This window comes from Eubalaena glacialis, chromosome 20 (genome assembly GCF_028564815.1).
Source record: "Eubalaena glacialis isolate mEubGla1 chromosome 20, mEubGla1.1.hap2.+ XY, whole genome shotgun sequence".
Taxonomy (NCBI): domain Eukaryota; kingdom Metazoa; phylum Chordata; class Mammalia; order Artiodactyla; family Balaenidae; genus Eubalaena; species Eubalaena glacialis.
Genome location: NC_083735.1, coordinates 31,737,389 through 31,760,228, shown reverse-complemented (window position 1 = coordinate 31,760,228; position 22,840 = coordinate 31,737,389). Strand labels below are relative to the sequence as shown.

Genomic DNA, 22,840 nt, shown 5'->3' with positions numbered 1-22,840 from the left:
TACTGAATGTTGCCAAATGGTATTTCTGACACTATTGCCATGATTCTGTGGTTTTCTACCGAAATCTGTTAAATTCATTCAATTCCTGTTTTCTTTACTGACGTATGTAATATTGTCTCAAAGTCTTTGAAAAAGCACACGTTATTGGAGTATAATGGCAACTTGACTGGATAACAAATTGCTGGGATATTGTGTACCCCCTGGAGAAGCCATTTTCTCTACTCCCTAGTTAGACATTCTTGACTATCTTACAAGCACTTCACTTTGGCAAAGGCTAATGCCAGTCTGAGTTTTTCTACCTTTGTGGGTGACTTTCTTTGAGGCCAAGATGCCTATAGCATTATTCATTATTTATTGATAAAGTCCAAAATACATTGTATCTCGGTGTCACCAGTTTTCATAAGGATTTCTTGTAATTTGAAAATTTTCAAGTTCAGGACTTCTTTGTTTCAACAGAGTTTTCTTCCTTCATATGTTGGAATACTTTGGTTGTGATTTTATTCATGAATGACAATATTGATTATCCTGAATTTCCATTAGCAATCTTTCACACTCTATTAGTCAGGGTTCCCCAGAGAAACAGAACCAATAGAATATGTGTGTATATTTACACATTTAATATACTTATTATAATTAGATGTATTACAAGGAATTGGCTCATATCGTTATGGAGGCTGGCTGGTTAGTGGGATGGAGATATGGGGAGAGTTGATGTTCCAGTTCCAGTTGGAGAGCTGTCAGCTAGAGAGTCCTGTCTTACTCAGGGGAAGTTACATCCTTTTCTTATATTCAGGACTTCAACCTATTGGATGAGGTCTACCCACATTATTGAGGACCATCTACTTTACACAAACTCCACAGATACAGTTCTTAATCTTATTAAAAACACCCTCACAGAAACACCCAGAAAATCTGACTAACCATCTGGGCACGGTGGCCCAGGGAAGTTGATACATAAAATTAACCATCACACAGTTTTGGTTTTCTCTGCCATCATTTTTATGTCATTGCTTTCTCTATTTCTTTAACCCTGACTATAACATCACCTTGGGGTTTTAGCACAGTGTCTATTCTGTTATTCACTTGTTCTATTGTCAATGTCTTTCATTTTAAAAATGGCTTTATTTTTCTCTTACGTTTATTTCTTGAGCACTTCCAGGATCTTTAAACAGACTGTGTAAGGGTAGACATGTGAGTGCTAAAGAACGTTATCTCTGGGGTTGTGTTATTTAGGTTAGAATTTTAAAGCTGTAACTTACTGGAGGATTTCCTAGGATAATAATTTAAACTCTCTAGGTCTCTGCTTCCTATCTGAAGAGAGGGACAACGGTCCTCAATCTCAGAACTGTAGAAAGAACTGGAAAGACAGGGTATACTGTAAAGATCTTAGAACAATAGGTGGCACCTGTGAGGCAGACCATGAATATATAACAACATCAATATGGTTTTTTAACTCACTTTGGATCCTGTATATGTCTTATATGTTATATTTATATTCATTCTTATGCCCCATGTTTATTCCTTTTGGAGTCTTCTTCTTTTAGAATACATTCATTTCTTTCGTGTCAAACTTTTGTTGAACAAATGGTGGGGACAGGTGACTTATACTATAATTCAGCAGTCCCCAACTTTTTTGGCACCAGGGACCAGTTTCATGGAAGACAAGCTTTCCATGGACTGGGGTGTGGGGATGGTTTCAGGATGATTCAAGCACATTACATTTATTGTGCACTTTATTTCTGTTATTATTCCTTTGTAATATATAATGAAATAATCATACAACTCACCAGAATGCACCCTCAGTGGGAGCCCTGAGCTTGTTGTCACTTGTCGCTCACTGATAGGGTTTTGATATGAGTCTACAAGCAACTGATTTATGATGGTCTATGTGCCATCAAACCTCTCTGCTAATGATAATCTGTATTTGCAGCCACTCCCCAGCGCTAGCATCACCACCTCAGCTCCATCTCAGATCATCAGGCATCAGATTCTCATAAGGAGCATACAACCTAGATCCCTCCCTCGCACGCGCAGTTCACAGTAGGGTTCACACTCCTATGAGAATCTGATGTCACCACTGATATGACAGGAGGAGGAGCTCAGGCGGAAATGTGAGCGATGGGGAGTGGCTGTAAATACAGATGGAGCTTCGCTTACTTGCTGCTCACCTCCTGCTGTGCGGCCCCATTCCTAAAAGGCCATGGACCGGTAATGGTCCATGCCCCGGCAGTTGCTATACTTGCTTTATAAGAAATGGCCAATTATCTAAGAATGATGTTTGCTCCTTCTCCAAGAGAGGAGAAGTCTGTGAGAGATAGCTGTCCAGGGCCAGCAGCATCAAGGAGGGGATGATATAGACACTCTTTTCCCTTAAATCCTGTCTAGATTCAAAAACTACTGGGGGACAGTTTGGGGCCTCGTGTTGAAGCTAGAAAGGGAAACAACCAGCAGTTTCATCCACCTTGGTCTTTGCCTGAGCAAAGCACACATGTTATGTTAAACCACTGACAGTCGGGAATTGGTTGCTTCAAAATCTAGTGGTATTTGACCTAACAGTGGTTCTCATGAAGAATATAGTTTGAGGCAGCTTACACAGTTGTTCCATCTTTTGATGAGATTGAAAGTTCACTGTATTTGGCAACTACCCCTTATGAATTTGGCTGTGATTGTGGCTGGCTATTATTTTCATTCGGGATGAGATTAGAGTCTCTTTTTTTAAAAGTGTGGTTTGTTTCCCACATTAGGAAGGACATTCACAATAGGGAGGAAAGAAATGGCTTCAACCAAAAAAAATCTCAATTTTATAGTTCTGACTGGGTATAGAATTATAGGCTGGAAATCACTTTGCCTCCTTTTAAGTAACTGTTGTATTGCATTTCAACCTCCAATATTGCTGCTACGTAAGACCATGCCATTCTGCATCTTCTTTATATATAAGAAACCAGATTTTTTTTAATATTGGTCCAGAACCTCCACTTAAATCATTCTGAGAATTTTTCTTCGATTGTTTTGTGATTTATTCAACTCAATTTTCTATGTTTATTTGTACTGGAACTCATACTGCATCACCCATATTGTTATTTTAATTGAATTTCTTATCTCTCAAATTTCCCTGTCATTTTTGTTTATATTTTAGTCTTTGTGTGATTTCTGGAATTTTATCTTGTGAACTTTCTTTTGAGTTTTTACATAGGTTCAGCATGCTTTTACCTTCCAAGAACTGTTATCTGCTGAGTGTTATTTTTTAAATAGCACTCTGTTCTTATTTTGTGGTGAAATATTTTCTCCTACCTCTCTGAGGACATTGTCATTTTGTTTTCTTCACTCTCTCTATTCCTTGGTACCTCAGGCTTTAGCACTTTGAATTTTTCCATGTCTCTATCTACCATATTCAATTGTTTCATCATATGTCTAGTGCCCCTTTGTATTAGGCATTGAGCATCTGACAGCTTATTCCAACATCTATGACCACATACGGAGCTTATGGCCTGCTGTCTCCACAGAGCGTAAATTGTCTGGGTTGTTTGTTGGGAAAACCCTGCTGTCAACATGGTTAGTTTTGATTCTTTTGGGTGGTTTGATTCCCTCCTGGATTCTAATGAACATCTTGGATTGTGTAAACCTGTTTCCCAATATCTAGTGTGCCAAGTTTAATTTACAACAGAAACAATCGATTAGGAGAGGAAATCAGGTTTTACACATATTTATACAACTTATTTTCAACCACTTCTCTTCCTAGGCCCACCCTTAAGGTACTCGGACTTGCTGTTCCAAAAACATTTGAGTAGTTCTGTAGTGTGTATCAAGTTTCCTATAGCCTATCCCAATTGCCAGTTAAGGATTCAGCTTTTTAGTGGCTAAATCCGCTGTCTATCTGCTATTCAACTTCCAATGTTATTACTATTCTTCTGTTCTGTTTGTGTGTGTATGTTAATGCCATGTTAAAAACTCCTTTTCACTTTAGTGGGTTTTAAGGAAGGGGCACGGTAAATGCATGTGTCCAATATGTTTTTAACAGGTAAGCCCTTTATGTATTTTGTTTGTTCTACTTTTCACTGGTTATCATGAAGGCATTCACCTTGATTATGAGTTTATTTGTGTTTCCTCTCATAAATGTCAAAACATGCTTAAAATATATGCTTTTATTTTATTTTTCTCTCTCTCTTTAAAATATCTGTTATATTGAAAATACTCACTTTGTCTATTTGTGCTTGTAAAAACATGCTTGGGAAAACATGCATCTCTAAAGCTACAGATTTGAGCCTATCAAATTCAGGGTGAAAAGCAATCATTTAATTCACAAACATATTAGTACTCATTCTTTCCATTAATTCCTGCAGTGATATCCCTGGCTTCCTCTAGGTTCTGAACTTTTAGTCTCTTTTATTTCATTATTGCATTTTGTTTTGTGTCCAAACTTTCCATAATTAGTTCCAGTTACCTTGCTTTACTACATTAGAAACTAGAGAGAGCAAATGTTGATAGTAGTAGTAGTGATATTTATTGATCACTTATTTTTCCCATACTATGCTAAGTCATTTTCAATTATAAATTTATGGAATCTTTAAAATATTTGTGTGAGTTAGGGATTATTTTTATTTTTGGATTTTTACAGATGAGAACATTTAAACACAGAAGGATGATGTTACTCAGCCAAATTCTTGCGGCTACAGCCTGACCAACTTGAACTTCAAGCTAAGGCAGCTGGAACTGTATGCTATCTCTGTCTCTTCCCATCCCTCTCTTATTGCTGATTCACTGGAGAGGGATGGCTTCCAGTGCAGTGCTCTTTGTCTTTCCCAAAGTATGTCAATCCCTTCAGGTTTGCCCACTGCCACAGAAGAGTATTTGTGGAATCCTTTAAAGTTATCCAATTTACTTCATGTGACAGTGCTCTATTTCAGTTATGAAAATGGTCTGCAACTGTGTCCAGTGTTGTACTGCAACATGCAGATGGCATAGGGTTAGGGGTCACATCTCAGTTCCATTAAAAATGAAATTTTCATTTCTATGTATGATTATATTTTATCATTTTTATGACTTTCTGAAAGGGCAATTTTACTAATCCTATTTGTACCAACATCTTTGGCAAAATAAATAAAAGCATATTAAAGCAACAGTGAGATGGAGATCATCATAAATTAAATTCAAGTTTCATCTGTTACGATTTTGTTTTGCTTCTCTAAACAGGATATCCAATTTTCATGAGAATATGTGGACAGAGATTCATTTCCTTAGCCACTGATGGCAAAATGTAAAGTTGTGCAATCACTCTTAAGGAGGAAGTTAGGATGTATATATATCTAAAAAACTTTGTAAATATGCCTATTCTCAGATACAGGTATTTATAAAAAAAGTGTGAATGCTCAAAAATTTGATACATTACTGCAGTTCATTTCTGGATTAAAGTAAAAATGCAAATATGCAGAATATGCCATAATTTTGTAAAGTAGATATTTTAAGTTTATATATATATGTGTATATGAAAAAGCAAGAAAGAGTACAAATCAAAATAATTGCCCTGAATTCCACACATTTCCTCTAGACAACAGTATTATGGTCATTTCTTATTTTCCTTATGCATACATTTAATTTTAAATCAACATTAACTAATGTTAATTTAAAATAATAATAAACGTAACATAATTTAATTATAAGAGAAAATGTGCATTATCCTCTTAATAGCAATTTTAAGGGGAAATTTCAAAGAAGCATATATGTATTAGATAATTTTTTGTTAAATAAATCTTCTTTTATAAATCAACCTTTATAACTAAATACAGTAAAAGAATTAGAACGAATACTCCAAAGTTCTAAGAGCACTGTATCTAGACAATGACAATTCAGATGATTTCTTGCCTCTTTTCTATCAAAATAACACTTTTTTACAAAGAAAAAAATGCACTGGCAAAACTGCTGACAGAGTCAGAATCAGCAAATTTGAGTATCATTATATTATTAGGTTGCAAATTCAGTAACAGTGCAACTGTACATATGTGCATAAGAATACTTGCAATTAGGTATACGTGAGAAAATTGATTTTTGGATTATATGTTTATATCTATTACATTTTTAAATATTATATGACTAAACAGAAAATATTTTAAATTACCTTACAAGAGAAGGTTTTATTATCATCAACATCAGTTTAAATTTGTTTTCCAAATGTAACAAATTTCAACGTGAATATGTTTATCAAAAGTTGCACAAATAAAGATCCCATAAAAGGGGTTACTTACTTCTGATTTCACAAGAATTTTGTAGGACTGATCTGCCAATTGGGTTGTAGAATTATTTTCTGCTATGGGGGGAAAATCAATTTCGTTATCCTTTATCTGATAAAGCATATGCTCATATGTAGCTGAAGATTCCAATGGTTGAATTCCATAACTGACATCCTCCAACTGCAATAATCCCCTGAATATTTAAATACATAAAAAGAAATTTAAAACATAGATTTCTCAATGATAAACATAAATCAATATTAAGTGAAAACATTATATAGAAATTTGATAGTGGCCTTTGTTGTCTAATATCTAAGAATCATCCCATCTTCCTTGGATTAACATTTAAACCCAATTTTCTACCTTCTTCTATCTATTACAGCATTTAGGAGTCATTGCAATTCTAGTGTGTCTCAGTAATGTGGATATTTCTTATACTAGTGGCAGCTTTTTCTGAATAAATTTTATAACTGCAAGCCTGGGAGAGAGACAAAGAGAATAGGGAAAATGATAAGACAAGCAGGCCAAGATAGCAGATGAGAAGACACATAATGAAAGTGTCTATTTTCTGTGTCTTCCATCTACCTTTCGAGAAGATCCTAAAAGTAAAAGGGTACACAAGATTTCAGTCATGTACATCTCTGCAATATGCCATTACCTGAGTCCAGAGCAGGTGCTAAGTGTCACAACCGAATTTGCAATCTCTGTGGCATATCCTTGATAAAAGCAATGGCCCTAAACAGGAGTAATATAAAGATACATTTGTAATGATTAGAACACAAAGTGTTTGGTTTTATCCTTACTTCCTGGACATCGTCAAACATTCACAATTAGGCATTCCATAGTATTATTCACCAGATATTCCACTTCCTTCTTATCTACCTACAATCTTTTCCACTTGACCCTCTTCTGCCTATAAATAATCACAACTCCTATCCTCCCGCATATGATTTTTGCTATAATTCTAAATTTTTGATAAACAACTTTCTGATCTGCATCTTGTCTTTCTCAGCCCCATTTCTTGAATATATAGTCTATGAATGCTACCTCAATGTAATTAACAGCATTACTTTGACTTCCACTGTGAACATTTCGTTTGTTTTTTCTAAGTTAGCCCAAAATATCTTAACTGACATTTCCTCGCTATTTTCTCTCTAATATCTCACCATGTTGATCATCCTTAGTTCAAACTCTCCTCTCAGTGGACTTTCACAACATTAGTCTTCCCAGCTTCTCCCCGGATGTTTTCTTTCAGTGAATTTTCCCTTCTCTTCCCTAAGAAATCTGTTGATATCTAGAATCAGTCCTGTTCCTCTGTTAATCCTGGGCTATGAAAACATTAGTATCATCACATTCTCTTGTATGAAAGTGTTTATATGTCATTAGCGCCCAGACTTACATCTCCATCAGTAACCATTCTCTCGTCTCAATACTAGGATTACCTCCTGTCTCCCACCCACGGACAGTGGTAGAGCATACCCTGCTCCACACCAGGCAGCAGCAGTAGCCATTTCTGCCTTCACTGGTGCCAGCAAACTATGCCACAAGCCTTCACGAAGATGTAGAATGCAAACCAGGTCCCAACCCTTTAACCAGCAGAAGAGAGCATCTCAGTTTCTGCAGCTCCTGGCCTTGTACCTGATAAGAGAAAATGACCCTCACGAAATAATTCTCAAAACCCCCAACTCTAAGCAGCAAAAAGTGACTGAGATAAAAACTCTCCCCACTCAGGGACACTAGCAGAGGCACAGTGAGAAGCGTACCAATATCCAGTGGCTGGGAAACTGCCAGAGGAAACACTCTCTCTTCCATGGGTCCTTCACCACCCAGCATCACCTAGCAATACAAGGTGGCCCAGAAAAGAAACTTTTCCTGCTATGGGCTGCACCAGCAGAAAGCCAGTGAGCTCCAGCAGAGCCAGAAGAATGAAACAAAACAGAATAATACCGAAAGCCACAAGAAAGCTAAATGGTCACTGGAACAACAGACCACACTAAATCTGAACTTAAACTGGCTGACAGACTTCCACAGTAGAAGATTTCAATGTCAAAGATACAATAGAAAATGACACACTATACCAAGAACCAAGAATATCACAGCACAATGGGAGAAGACAACCCAGTGATGCCAATATTGAGATGAGTCACGTGTATCTGGAACTATCGGATGGATTTTAAAGCAGCGGTGATAATACTGGTTCAATGCACAATCAAAAATTACCCTGAAACAACTGAAAGAACAGAAAATCTCAGAAAAGAAATAGAAACCATTAAAAAGAACAAATAAAAATACTAGAAGTGAAAAATATAATAAACAAACAAACAAAACAACACATACTGGATAGGCTCAAAAGTAGAGTGGAGATGACAAGGGATAGAATCAATGAACTGGAGAAAGATCAATAGAATTCACTCAATATATAAAACCCAGAAAAATGAGTTAAGAAAATGAATAGAGCCTCAAGGACATGTGGAACATCCCCCAAAGTTTTAAAATACGTGTCAGAATCCAATAAGGAGAACAGAAAGACTGTAGAGCAGAAAAAAATTCAAAGAAATAAAGGCTGAATGTTGGTCAGAAAGAAGTTGGTTTAGAAAACCCTGGACCTTCCATCTCCAACAAATACACCAAGTAAGTAGCAATTCATTGACCAATTTCCTTTGTGAGAAATCAGGAATTAATTGACAGGCTCATGCACACCTTTAGAGGATGCAAAATCAGATGCACCAAAGCCAGGAGGGAGATTTGGGGTGCCCTTTCACCAGAGACTCTACCCCAGAGTACTGCCATAAGATCACGAAGAGACCCTATAGCTCCCAGATTCACCCAAGGGAGGAGAGGGTGTTGTTCAAGCATCCAGTGCCCCAGTGTTTCTGAGGGGAACGAACACCCAAGGAACAGTGTCACCAGACCCGGGGCTCTGATTGGTTCAGGGCAGTCTAGCCACCCAAACCACCGTGGAGGTGGTGGCTTGATTCCCGCCCCAGCTTGCCCACACTCAACACAGAGTGAGGGGATGAAAAATCCCACCTCTCCGCTTCCCCTGGGGAGGTAATAGTGGATCGACTGAAGGCAGTGCTCCCACTTCACCGGTACTGCCCCAAGAGCCAGCACTTGTCTCACCAATCCTGGAGCACTGATGGCTCACCCACAGTCTAGCTGTCGGAGGGGGAACAGAGGCGGCAGCTTGGGATGACGGACAACAATGAGCGTCCCTCCTGCCCAGCAGAAACAGAGCAGAAAAAACCACAGCGGCTTGCTTCTACCTGGAGAGAGAAACTGCTGGTAGAGGAACCCCAAGTCATTGCAAATCACTGGCCAGGCTGATCTGTGGGTGTTTCCTTCTGCACATGGCCAGTCATGAAGACTGGGTGATGTGACTGCTTTGTCGAATGAGCAGACACCAAAACAGAGTGTTGAGTGAAATGAGGAATAAGGAAAAGATATTTTGAACAAAGGAACAAGATATAGGCTGAAACTGACACTAGGGAAATGACATTAAATAATCTGCCTAATGAAAAATTTTAAATAACTCCCATAAAGATGCTCAATGAAGTCCAGAGAACAATGCATGAACCAAGTGAGAAATTCAAAAAAGAGATACAAAGTATTAAAAGTACCAAAGAGAAATCGTGGAACTGTCAAATAATAACTGAACTGAAAAAATTCACCAGAAGGGTTCAACAGCAGATTAGATCAAGCAGGAGAAAGACTTAACTCAACTAACTCAAAGACAGGTCAAAGGAGCAAAAAGAAGACAGTGAAAAGTGATAAAATCTTACAGGACCTATGGAACACAAACAAAAGGAACAATACATAAAGTATGGGAGTCCCAGAAGGAAAAGAGGGAGCAAGAAAGAATGATGATGTGAAGCAGTAGCGATGTTAGCTAACACAATGACAGTAATCATATTGTAATATGTAAATGGATCAAATCAACACATTGTACACCTTAAACCTATACACTGTTATATGTCGACTGTATTTCAGTTAAAAAAACAGGAAGCACTTTCAATACATATTGGCTGAAAACTTTCCAAACTTACAGAAGAAAATTGATATCCGTATCAAGAAGATCAAAAATCACCAAATAAAATGTCCCCAAAGAAATCCACACTGAGATATATTGCAATCAAAATGTCAAAAGTCAAAAGTAGAGAGGAAATTTTGAGAGCAACAGAAGAAAAGTGACTTATGTGTAATGAAACACCCTTAAGACTTCCAGTGGATTTTTTAGCAGAAACCTTGCAAGCCAGAAGAGACTGAGATGATATATTCAAAGTGTTGAGAGAGAAAAAAAAAGTCGACTAAATATCTTATACACTGCAAAACTACAGAAATGAAAAAGAGACTTCTGGCTTCTGGTTCTCCATGTCAGAAGGTTGGACGTTGCCATTCCATCCTGACAACAAGGGACAGCAGAACAGACTTAAAACTCAACAGCTCTTCCTGGATGTGTAAAAGAAGGGAGGACACAGTGCAAAGCGCAGCCCTCAGGATCAGAGAGGCAGAGAGGGCACACGGGGAGGCACAGCTCACTGGAGCAGAGAATCAGTAGTGCAAAGTGCTGCTGGAACCAGTGCCAGGGCAGGAAAACCTGACTGTGATTGATGAAAGGCTGCAAGATCAGTGCGGACAATTCTGAGAAATAAAAACTCCAGAGAACCCATGAACGGACCCCCAAAATACTGTGAGATTTACCTTCAAGAGTTCCACCAAGATGTCACAGCTAATATCAGAGAAAAAGTCCTCGTGACTCTGGCAAGGGGAGGGGGAAAGGACTCAATTTGAAATACATCAGTGCACTCTGTTCTTCTTTACAGGGCCTGCCTTCAGGGGAAACTACCTAGATAGAGATGAACTGGCTGGGGTATTATCAGAGCCTAACTGACCTCAGGAAAGGAAATACCCAAATCCAGCCCACTCTAGCCATTCTGTCACACTTGCGGGGGAAAAAACAACAACAAACAAACCACCAAGAAACACTTGTGTTGTCCATAGCCCTGATGCCTAGGCTCACTAAAAAACTGAGACTTAATCATAGGACTATAAAACACTTTCTCTCACCCCACACCTCACTCACCACCACACTACTAAAGGCATATTTACAGCAGGTTCCTTTTACATGGTGCATTATGTCCAACTATCAAGAAAAAAATTACAAGAATACCAAAACGTTAAAACAAAAAACTGTGATTTCAAGAAAGAGGGTAAGCCTTAGAACCAGACGTGGCAGCAGTGTTGGTATTATGGGCCCGGGAATTTAAAACAACTGTGTGATTACAATGCTAAGGGATCAATGGATAAAGTAGACATCGTGCAAGAAGAGATGAACAATGCAGTCAGAGAGCTAGAAATCCTACGGGGAAAAAAAATAAATGCTAGAGATTTAAGAAAAAAACTGTTATGGAAATGAAGAATGACCTTGATGGGCTCACCAGTAGATGACATGGCTGAGAAAAAAATCTCCCAACTTGGGGATATATCAATAGACATTTCAAAACCTGGAAGCAAAGAAACCAAGACAGAACAACACCACCACAAAAGATGAGAATATACAAGGAATATGGGAGGACCACAAAGGCATGACATAAAGGTAACGGGAATTCCAAAAGGAGCAGAAAGGAATATAAGAAATATTTGAAACAACAATAACTGCGAATTTCCCCCAAATGAATATCACACACTAAACCACAGATGCAGAAAGCTCAGAGAACATGAAACAGCATGCATGTAAGATAAACAAACAAAGAAAAAACTCCAAGTTAAAAAAACTATACCTTGGCATATCATTTAAGAAGTACAGAAACCCAAGATAAAGGAAAGAATCCTGAAAGAAGCCACAGAGCAGAAAAATTGTCTATACAAGAACAAAGATAAGACATACATCAGATTTCTCCTCAGAAACCACCCAAACAAGAAGGGAGTGGAATGAAATATTTAAAATGTTGAGAGAAAAATATCACCAACCTGCAATTCTTTGTTCTGCAAAATTATCGTTCAAAAGTGAGAAAGATATAAAGACTTTGTGAGACAAACAACAACTAAGGAAATCTGTTGCCAGTAGATTTGTTTGTAAGAAATGATTTGAAACATTTCTATACAGAGAAGGAAAATGATATAGGTCAGAAACTTGGATCTACATGCAGAAGGCAGACCAATGAAGAAGGAATAGTGATAATAACAATGTTTATTTTTCACAGTCTTGACTGATAGAACAGTTTCTTCAAATCATAGCAACAATGTATTTGCATATGCTTATGTACCTATTGTGTATATTAAATATATAACACATAGTCTGTATAAATATTATATATACGCTTATATACAAGTGAAATGAAGGACAGCAATGATACAAGGAATGGGAGGGAGGAACCGGGATGACAGTTTATTATAAGGGACTCACACTACCCGAAAGATGGCATAGTGTTATTTGACAGTGGGCACAGTTAAGCTCAGCAACATCAATTAACTGGATGTAATTGATGTCTATAGACTACGTCATCCAACAACAGCAGAATACACATTTTCTCAAGTTCATACGCAACATTCACCAGGATTGACATTGTGAGCCATAAAACAAACCTTAACAAACTTAAAAGAATAGAAATCATACAATGTCTGTTCTCAGACCATGACCGAATTAAGCTAGAAATCAATAGCAGGAGGACAGCTGGAAGATCCCAAAATACATGAAGGTTAAAAAACATGCTTCTGAGGAACACATGGGTCAGAAAAGAAATCTCAAAATAAATTTTACAATATTTTTAACTCCATGCAAAAGAAAACACAAATTTGCAAAATGTTGTAGGATACAACAAGTCGTGCTTAGAGGGAAATTTATAGAATTGAACACATACATGACAAAAAAACAAAGATCTAAAATCAGTAATTTAAGTTTCCCCCTTGGGAAACTAAAAAGAGAAGAGCAAATTAAATCCAAGGGAAGCAGCAGAAGAGGAATTTTAAGAATTGAAGTAGAAATCAATGACATTGAAAACACAGGAAATCAACAGAGAAAATCAATGAAAACCAAGCTGGTTCTTTGATAAGATCAATAAAATTGATAAACCTCTCGCTCGGCATGTGAAGTGAAGAGAGAGGATACTAATTACCAACACCAGTAGAAAAGAAGTGTTTTAAGTATACATCGCATGCCCATTAAAAGGACAATAAAGGAACGTGATGAACAACTCTGTGCCCACAAATCTGAAATCCTAGATGAAATGGTCCAACTGCTTGAAACACACCATCTGCCAAATCTCACAGAAGAGGAAACAGGTGATCTCAATATGTCTGTGTCTATTAAAGAAGTTGAATAAAACTGATAACCTTCCAAATCAGAAAGCAGCAGGCCCTGATTGGGTTCATTTTTGAATTCTGCCAAACACTTAAGGAATAAAGTGTACCAATTCTCTACACTCTCTTTCAAAATATGGAAACAGAGGAAACACTTCTAACTCATTCTGTGGGGCCAGTATTATTCTAACAACAAAACATCTGATGACATTAAATAAAAGAACTACAAACCAATATCTCTCATGAGAATATATGCAAAAATTCTCAATAACATATTGGCAAATAGAAGCCAACAATCAATTTAAAAATTGTAAACCAAAACCAAGTGGGATTCATCCCAATTAATTGTAAGCAATTACAATACAGGTTAAAAAGGAAAAATTAGTAAATTGAGTAATGCTACAGAGTACAAAATCAACATAAAAAATCATTTGTGTTTCTATAAACTAACAAAATGTCAGAAAGAGAAATCAACAAAACAATTCCATTTACAATAGCATCCAAAACAATAAAATACTTTGCATTGAATTACACCAAGGAGGTGAAAGACTTATACTCTAAACCTACAGTACACTGATAAAAGAAATTATGACACAGTGGAAAGATATCCAGTGCTCATGGATTGGAGGAATTATTATGGTTACAATATCCATACTACCTAAAGTGATCTGTAGATTCAATGTGATTCCTATCAAAAATCTAATGGCAATTTTCACAGAACCAGAAAAAAATATCCTGAAATTCTTAGGGAGTCACAAAAGACCCCAGATAGGCAAAGCAACCTTGAGAAAGCTGAGGTATCACATTTCCTGATTCAAACACCATTAAGAGGCTATAGTAATGAAAACAGTATAGTATTGACAATTAAGCAAACAGAGAGAAAAATGGTATTGACATTTAAGCAGAGAGAAAAATGGAACAGAATTGAGAGCCCAGAAACCAATCCACACAAATAACATCAAATAATCTTTGACAAGGGTGCTAAGAACACAGACTGAGCAAATGATAGTCTCTTCAATAAAACGTGTTATAAAAACTGGGTATTCAAATGCAAAATAGTGACATTGCACCCCTATCTTATACCGCTTATAAATATTAACTAGAAATGAATTAAATTCTTAAATATGATGTGAAAATATCAAACTAAAGAGCCTAAAAGAACCATAATATTCTTGGCAATGATTTTTTGGATTTGAGATCAAAAGGTCAGGCAGCAAAAGCAAAAATTTTTAAATAGAACTGCATCAAACTATTGATAAACAGCTTCTGCACCACAAAGGAAAGACAACCTATGGAATGGGAGAAAATATGTACAAACCATATCTCTGATATGGGGTTGATCAAAACTATATAAGGAATTTGTATAACTCAGTAGCAGAAAAACAAATAATCCAAATACACAATGGGCAAAGGACGTTAAAAGTTAGCTTTCCAAAAGAAGATAAACAAATTGCCAACAAGTATATGAAACGGTGCTCACCATCAAAATCAGCAAGAAATACAAATCAAACCACAATGAGATGTCACCTCACACCTGTTAGGATGTGTTTTATCAAAAAGAGCAGCAATAACAAACGTTGCTATTTGTTTGGACGTGGAGAAAAAGGAACCATTGCACATTGCTGGTGGGAATGTACGTTGGTGTAGCCATTATGGAAAACAATACGGAGGTTCCTCAAAAACTTAAAAATAGAAAAACCAAATGATACAGCAATCCCACTTCTGCATATATATCCAAAAGGACAGAAATTGCTATTTCCAAGTGTCTCCAGCACGCCCATGTTCATTGCAGCTTTATTTACGATACCCTAGATATAGAAACAATCTAAGTGTCCAAGAGTGAATGAGTGGATAAAGAAAATGTAAGGTATATATCCTATATGTGAGACAACCAATGACATATGATATACATCACACATATGTATGAATATTATTCACCCATGTGTGAGAAGGATTAGTCTGGAGAACATTATACTAAGTGAACATAGCCAGACAGAGAAATAGAAACACTTTATGATCTCACTTACTTGTGGAATCTTACAACAAAAAGGTAAATTCCTTGAAACAGAGGAGAATGATGGTTACCAGGGGCTGGAAGTTTGGGGAGATAAGGAGATGCCGTCAAAGGGTACAAGCCTTCACTTACAAGATGAACAAGCTCTGGCAATCTAATATACAGCATGGCGACTATAGTTAACATAGTTATACACTGTGTTATACACTTGAAATTTGCTAAGAGAGTCAACCTTAAGTGTTCTTACCACAAAAAAGGTCACCACCTGAGGTGATATATGTGTTAGTAAACCTGATTGTGGTGACCATTTTACAGAGAATAAAAATGTGAATTAATCATGTTGTATTTTAGATATACAAAAACTTATTTGTAAATGTCACCTAATCATGCTGAAAAATAAAAAAGAAATATTAAAAATTTTAAGAATTGAAGCATCAGTGAGATAGGAATGGTCAAAATCTAGAACACTGACAACAGATGCTGGCAAGTTTGTGGAGCAACAAAACACTCATTCATTGCTGGTGGGAATGCGAAATGGTAGAGATAGCCAGTCGAAGACAACCTGGGGATATTCACAAAACTAAAAATACTCTTACAATCCAATCCAGCCAGCAATCACACTCCTTGCTATCTACCCAAAGGAGCTGAAAACTTAAACCCACACAAAAACCCTGCAAATGTACGTTTTATAGCAACTTTTTCAACATTGTCAAAATTTGGAAGCAACCAAGATGTCTTTAAGTAGGTGAATGGATTCATAAACTATAGTGCATCCAAACCATGGATTATTATTCAGTGGGAAAAAGAAATTAGCTATTAAACCACGCCAATACATGGAGGAACCTTGAATGCATATTACTAAGTGAAAGAAACCAACCTGAACGGCTGCATATTGTATGATTCCAACGACATAACAATTTGGAAAAGGCAAAACTATGGAGAAAGTTAAACGTTGCCCAGGGTTACAGTGGCAATGAACGATGAATAGGCTGAACACAGAGGATTTTGAGGGCACTTAAAATACTCTCTATGATACTATAGCGATGGATACATGTCATTATATGTTTGTGCAAGCCCACAGAATACACAAGACCAAAAGTGAACTGAAATGTCAACCATGCACTTTGGGTGATTATAGTGTGCCCACATAGGTTCCTCAACTGTAACAAATCTACCACTGTGCTTGGGGAGGTTATTAAAGACAGGAGCTATGCATATGTGGCTCCAGAGGATATTTGGAAAACTCTGTACCATTGTCGTAATTTTGCTGGTAACCTAAAACTAAACTAAAAAAAAAAATCTTAAGAAATGGAGAGATAAAGACTTTTCCAGACAAAAGCTGAAGTATTTCTCACCACTATATCTGCATTACAAGAAATGCAAATGAGAATTCATCACTTTGAAATGAAAGGGTGCTAAAGAGCAACATGAGAGCAAAAGAAAGAATGAAAGTCACTGGTAAAGGTAAATGCACAGGAAATTTCAAATACTATATTACTGTATTGGTAGTGATTAAATCACTTTTAATTCTAAAATAAAAGTTAAGAGACAATAGTATATAAAAATAACTGCAACTAAAAACATGTTAAAAGTTACACAATATGCAATAATGCAAACTGTGATACCGATAACATAAAATGTAATGAGGGGGATTAGTAAAACTGACTTTTTGTATGTTATTGAGGTTTTTATCAGCTTAAAGCACAGTGTTATAGCTGTATGATATTTCATGTAAGCCCCATGGTAACCAAAATGAAAATATCAATAAAGGTTACATAACAGAAACAGACAAAGAAATCAATACACACGGAACCAAAAAAAAAAAAATCAATGAAACTCAAGAAAAGACAGTAAGAGAGGAAAAGACAGAGAAAAGAACTACAATCAATCAATCAATGAAACAAGTAACAAAAAGGCACTAGTAAATAACTTCCCTATCAATAATCACTTCAAATGTAAATGTTTAGATGCCACAAACAAAAGCTGTCAAGTGGCTGAAAGGGGCAAGGGGGGTTTCAACGCTATACTGTCTGCAGGAATTTCACTTTAAATTGAAGGACATATAGCAGCTGAAGGTAAAGGGATGGAAAATATATATTCCAAACAAATGGCAACCGAAAGAGAGCAGGTGTTTAACGGGGAAGAACACGTCTGACTCCATATTAGATCTGTTCCTTTTACTTTAACCTTTGTGCTCTGTTGCCTGGGCTTAGTCATGCTGGCTCTGCACCTTTTGTAAAAGAATGTTGCCTATGGCTTGAAATGTATAGGACACCCTGACCGTGACCTGACCTGAACAGAGAATAACATTTGTCTTGTTGGAGGTTTACAGGAACATCTTGACCTGACCTACATGGACAGCTGCAAGAACAAAGGATCCAACATCAAGAAGTTTGCAGCAACTAACTACACCCCTCCCTCAGCTTGCCTTTAAAAGTGCTTTGCTGACAGCCTCTGGGAAACTCAGGCTTTTTAAGGCAGGAGCCACCCGAATCCTTACGCGGCCCTGCAATAAACCTTTCTCTGCTCCAAACCCCGACGTTTTGGTATAGTTTGGCCTACTGTGTGTCGGGCACAGGTGTAGCTATACTTATACCAGACAGAATAGACATAAAGTCAAGACAGTCACAGGAGTCAAAGAAGGATATTTTATAATGATTAAAGGGTTAGTCCATCAGGAAAAGATAACCATTATAAATATATACACCCTCAGCATTAGAGCATCTAAACATACCCACAGCAAACACTGACAGAATCGGAGGAGAGATATAGACAGCAATACAATAATAGAATGGGACCTCAATACCACACTTTCAGTAATGGGTAGAGGAAGCAGACAGGACATGAGTAAGAAACAAAAAAGAGGACTTAAATAACATTATAGCCAAAAGCTACCCAGCAGCTACATACAGAGCATTCCCCTCAAAAGCAGCAGAACATACATTCTTCTCAAGTGTACACAAGCTTTCCCCACAACAGATTATATGTTTGGTCACAAAGCAACTCTTAACAAATTTAAGAAGATTTAAATCATACAATGTGTCCTTTTTGAACATGTTTTGGAATGAAACTAAAAAGGAATCGTGGAAGGATAAGTAAAAAATCCACAGCTATGTGGAAATTAACAACATATTTTTGATCAACAATTGAATCAAAGAAAAGAATCAAAAAGGAAATTTAAAATAGCTTGAGACAAATGAAACAGAAAACACAACATACCAAAATTTATGGGATCCAGTGAAAGCGGAGGAAAGAGGTAGATGTATAGCTACAAACAAATACGTTAAAAAGATCTCAAATTAATTAACTTCACAACTCAAAGAACTAAAATAAGAACAAAGAAAGCTCAAAGTAGCAAAAAGAACATAACAAAGAATAGACTAAGAATAAAATGATAATAAGTAGAAAAACAATAGAAAATATCATAAAACTAAGAGTTGGTCTTTTGAAATGATAAATAAAATTGACAAACCTCTATGTAGATTAAGAAAAAAAGAGAAGTTTCAAAAATAAAATCAGAAAAATGAAAGCTCATGCCACCAAAATAAGAAGGTTCAAAAGAAAATAATATGAACATTATATACCAACAACCAGATACCATAGAGGATGGATAAATTCTTAGCGACATGAAACCTAAGAAGAGTGACTCATGAAAAAAATAGAAAAATCCGAACCGACCTGTAACTAGTGTGGAGACTGAATCGGTGATCACAAACCTCCAAATGCCAAATGAAGCCCAATGCCAAATGGCTTCACCGGGGAATTCTACAGAACACTTAAGTAAGAGCTAACACAAGCCTTCTCAAATGCTTCCAAAAAATAAAAGAGGGGGGAACACTTTCTAAGTCATTTTATGCAGCCAGCATTACTCTGATACAAAAGCCACATGGAAAGAACAGTACGAGCTAACATCCCTCATGAATACAGATGGAAAAGTGTTCAACAAAATACTACTAAACCAAATCCAGTGTAATCTAGCACCTTAAAATGGTCATACACCATGACCAAGTTAAATTATTCTTGCAATGCAAGAATGGTTCAACATTCAAAAATCAATATGACAAAACACATTAAAAGGGCAAAGAGTCAAAATTACATGATCATCTCAATATATGTAGAGAAATAATTTGTCAAATTTCAGCATCTATCATAAGAAGAACTCTCAGCAAACTAGGAATAGAATGAGATCAGCACAACCTAATAAAGGCCATATATGAGAAGCCCACAGCTAACAACATATTCAACAGTGAAACCTGAAAACTTTTCCTCTAAGATCAGGAACAAGGCAAGGACGCCCACCTCACCAATTGTATTCAATTTTGGATGGGAAGTTATACATAGAGCAAGTAGATACAGGAAGAGAAAAAAATAAAAAGGCATCCAAATTGGAAAGAAAGAAGTAAAAATGTCTTTGTTTGCAGATGACATGATCTCATAGATAGCAAAACCTAAAGACTCCACAAAAACCCTCAAAGTTTTAGAACAAGAAGTTCCATAATATTGCAGAATATATAATCAACATTCAATAATGAGTAGCATTTCTCTACTTACAGAGAACTATTTGTAAGGAAAGGGAAATTAAGAAAACAAATCCATTTACAAGGTCACACACACACAAAATACCTACAAACAAATTTAACCAAGGAGGTGGGAAACTTGTACTCTGAAAACTACAACGTATTGATGAAATAAATTAGATAAGACACAAACAAAGGAGACATCCAAGTGGCCAATAGGTAGATCACTAGTTACCAGAAAAATGCAAATTAACACCAAAATATTATTTTTGTGAGATATCACCTCACGACTGTTAGGATGACTATTATCATATGAACAAATGAGAACAAGTGCTGTTGAGGGTGTGGGAAACTGACACTGTTGTACTCTGTCACTGGGAAGAGCATATGAAACGGTTGCTATAGAATATAGTAAAAATGAAAAACAGGGCTTCCCTGGTGGCGCAGTGGTTGAGAGTCTGCCTGCCAATGCAGGGGACACGGGTTCGAGCCCTGGTCTGGGAGGATCCCACATGCCGCGGAGCAACTAGTCCCGTGAGCCACAATTACTGAGCCTGCGCGTCTGGAGCCTGTGCTCCACAACAAGAGAGGCCGCGATAGTGAGAGGCCCGCGCACCACGATGAAGAGTGGCCCCCGCTTGCCGCAACTGGAGAAAGCCCTCCCACAGAAACGAAGACCCAACACAGCCAAAAATAAATAAATAATAATTCAAAAAAAAAAAAGAAAAACAGAACTTCCCTGTGATCCAGCAATGTCACTTCTGGGCAGTTATGCCAAAGACCTGACACAGGAGCTGCAGGAGATACTGGCACTGCTATGCTTACTGCAGCACTATCTGCAATAGCCAAGAAGTGAATAAAACCTAAGTGGCCATCCACAGAAGAGTGGATAAGAAAATGTGGTATATATGTATTCTATGGAATACTAGATAGCCTTGAAAAAGAAGTAAGTTATGCAATATGGGACAACATGATTCACCTTGAGGACATTATGATAAGTGAAATAGACCCATCACAGAAAGACAAATACCGCATGACTCCATTTCTATGAAGTATTTAAACATCAAATGCATACCACCCAAAAGTGGAATGGTGTTTGCCAGGGGCTTGGCCAGGGGGAAATGAGGAGGTACTATTTAATGGGCATAAAGTTTCAGTTAAGCAAGATGAATAATAAGCTCCAGGACCTTCTGTAAAACATACTGATGTCAACAGTAATGTAATGTATGCTTAAAATTTGTTAAGAGAGTAGAACTCATATTAAATATTTTTACCACCTTAAATTAAAAAAATAATATATATATATGTATATAAATTCAGAAAAAAGTCAACAGAAATCCTCACAAAATTGATGAAGGACATAAACATTTAGATTCTGGAAACTGATCAAAACGGAAATAGAATGGGTCCAAAGTTACTCACAACAAGAAAGATCATGACTAAACTGAAAACAATAAAAATATCTTCAAAGAAACCAGACAGTAATGTCATATAACCTGTAGAAGAACACCAGTTTGAATGACAGTACATTTCTCATCTGAAAGTCATGAAGTCTCAAAGGAAATACAAGAGCAATTCTCACATGTTGACAAGAACATTACTGTCAAACATGAATTCTACATCTGGCAAATTTATCCTTTAAGGATGAAGGAAAAAGAGAGACTTTCTCCGACAGAGGAAAACTAACAGATTTAGTCTACAGCACACATACCCTAAGATAATGGCAAAAAGAAACTCCAAGAAACAAAGGTAATACATCACAGAAAGGCTTGGGTAGTCTTAAGGAACTGGGACAAATAGAATGGTTTAAAATACGGGTAAATATAGTGAACTATCCTTTCCTCATGAGTTTCTGAAATCATATTTGGTAGTTGAAACAACAATCACACAATATCATGTTATGCTTAATGTATGGAGAGGAATATTTGAGCAATTATATTTATAAAGTACAGAGAATAAAGGATCCTAAATGGAAGTAGGGTTTCAGGGTTTCACTTGAAGAAGTAAAAAGTCCACAACAGTAGGCTAGGTTCTATATGTTTATTGTAATACCTCAAGCAAAAGCTAAGAAAAGTATAACAGGGAAAAATCTATTAAGACACTATAAATAAATCATGATGTAATCTTTAAAATGTTCAAGTAATCCAGAAGAAGAAAACAAGAGAAGAAAAAAGAAATGAGTAGCACAGAAAAAAAAAAAAAATGGAAAAAAATATAGCCGACAAAAGCCCTAACATATCAATCACTACTTTAAATGTAAATAGTCTAAAAACACCAAATAAAATACTGAGTCCCAAGGCAGATGGAGGAAACAAAAAAATCAAACAAACAAAAGCACACCTTATGACCCAACTAAATAGTCTCCACAAGAAACTCACTTCAAACATAAATTTTTTTCCGCTTCCAATGATTTTAATTTTTTACTTAATTTTTATTTTATATTGCGGTATAGCTGATTTACAAGGTGGTGTCAGTTTCAGGTGTACAGCAAAGTGGTTCAGTTACAGACATAAATTTATAGGTAGATTGAAATAAAAAGAATGGAAAATATGTCATGCAAATATTGATAAAAATCATATCGAGAAAGTGAACTTAATTGCAAAGAAATCTACAAGGGAGAAAGAGAGTCACTACGTGATCATAAAAGTATTCACTTATCAAGAAGCAGAGCAATCCTAAATGTATAGGCATCAAACAACAGAACTTCAAAATATGTGAAGCAAACCCTGGTACAGCTGAAAGAGAAAGACAAAAACCACAACAGTAAAGGAGGAATTCAACACGCT

At 36.6% G+C, this 22,840-nt stretch overlaps 1 protein-coding gene across 1 annotated transcript in view; it reads right to left on the bottom strand.

Annotated features, from left to right (window-relative positions):
- LOC133081281 (A disintegrin and metallopeptidase domain 3-like) overlaps nucleotides 1-22,840 on the bottom strand; it is a 103,814-nt gene that overhangs the window by 65,126 nt on the left and 15,848 nt on the right. The window contains exons 5-6 of the mRNA XM_061177367.1: nucleotides 6,883-6,959; nucleotides 6,240-6,417 (exon numbers count right to left, since the gene is read on the bottom strand). Coding sequence (XP_061033350.1) covers nucleotides 6,240-6,417; nucleotides 6,883-6,959 — 255 coding nt within the window. The remainder of the gene's footprint in view (nucleotides 1-6,239; nucleotides 6,418-6,882; nucleotides 6,960-22,840) is intronic.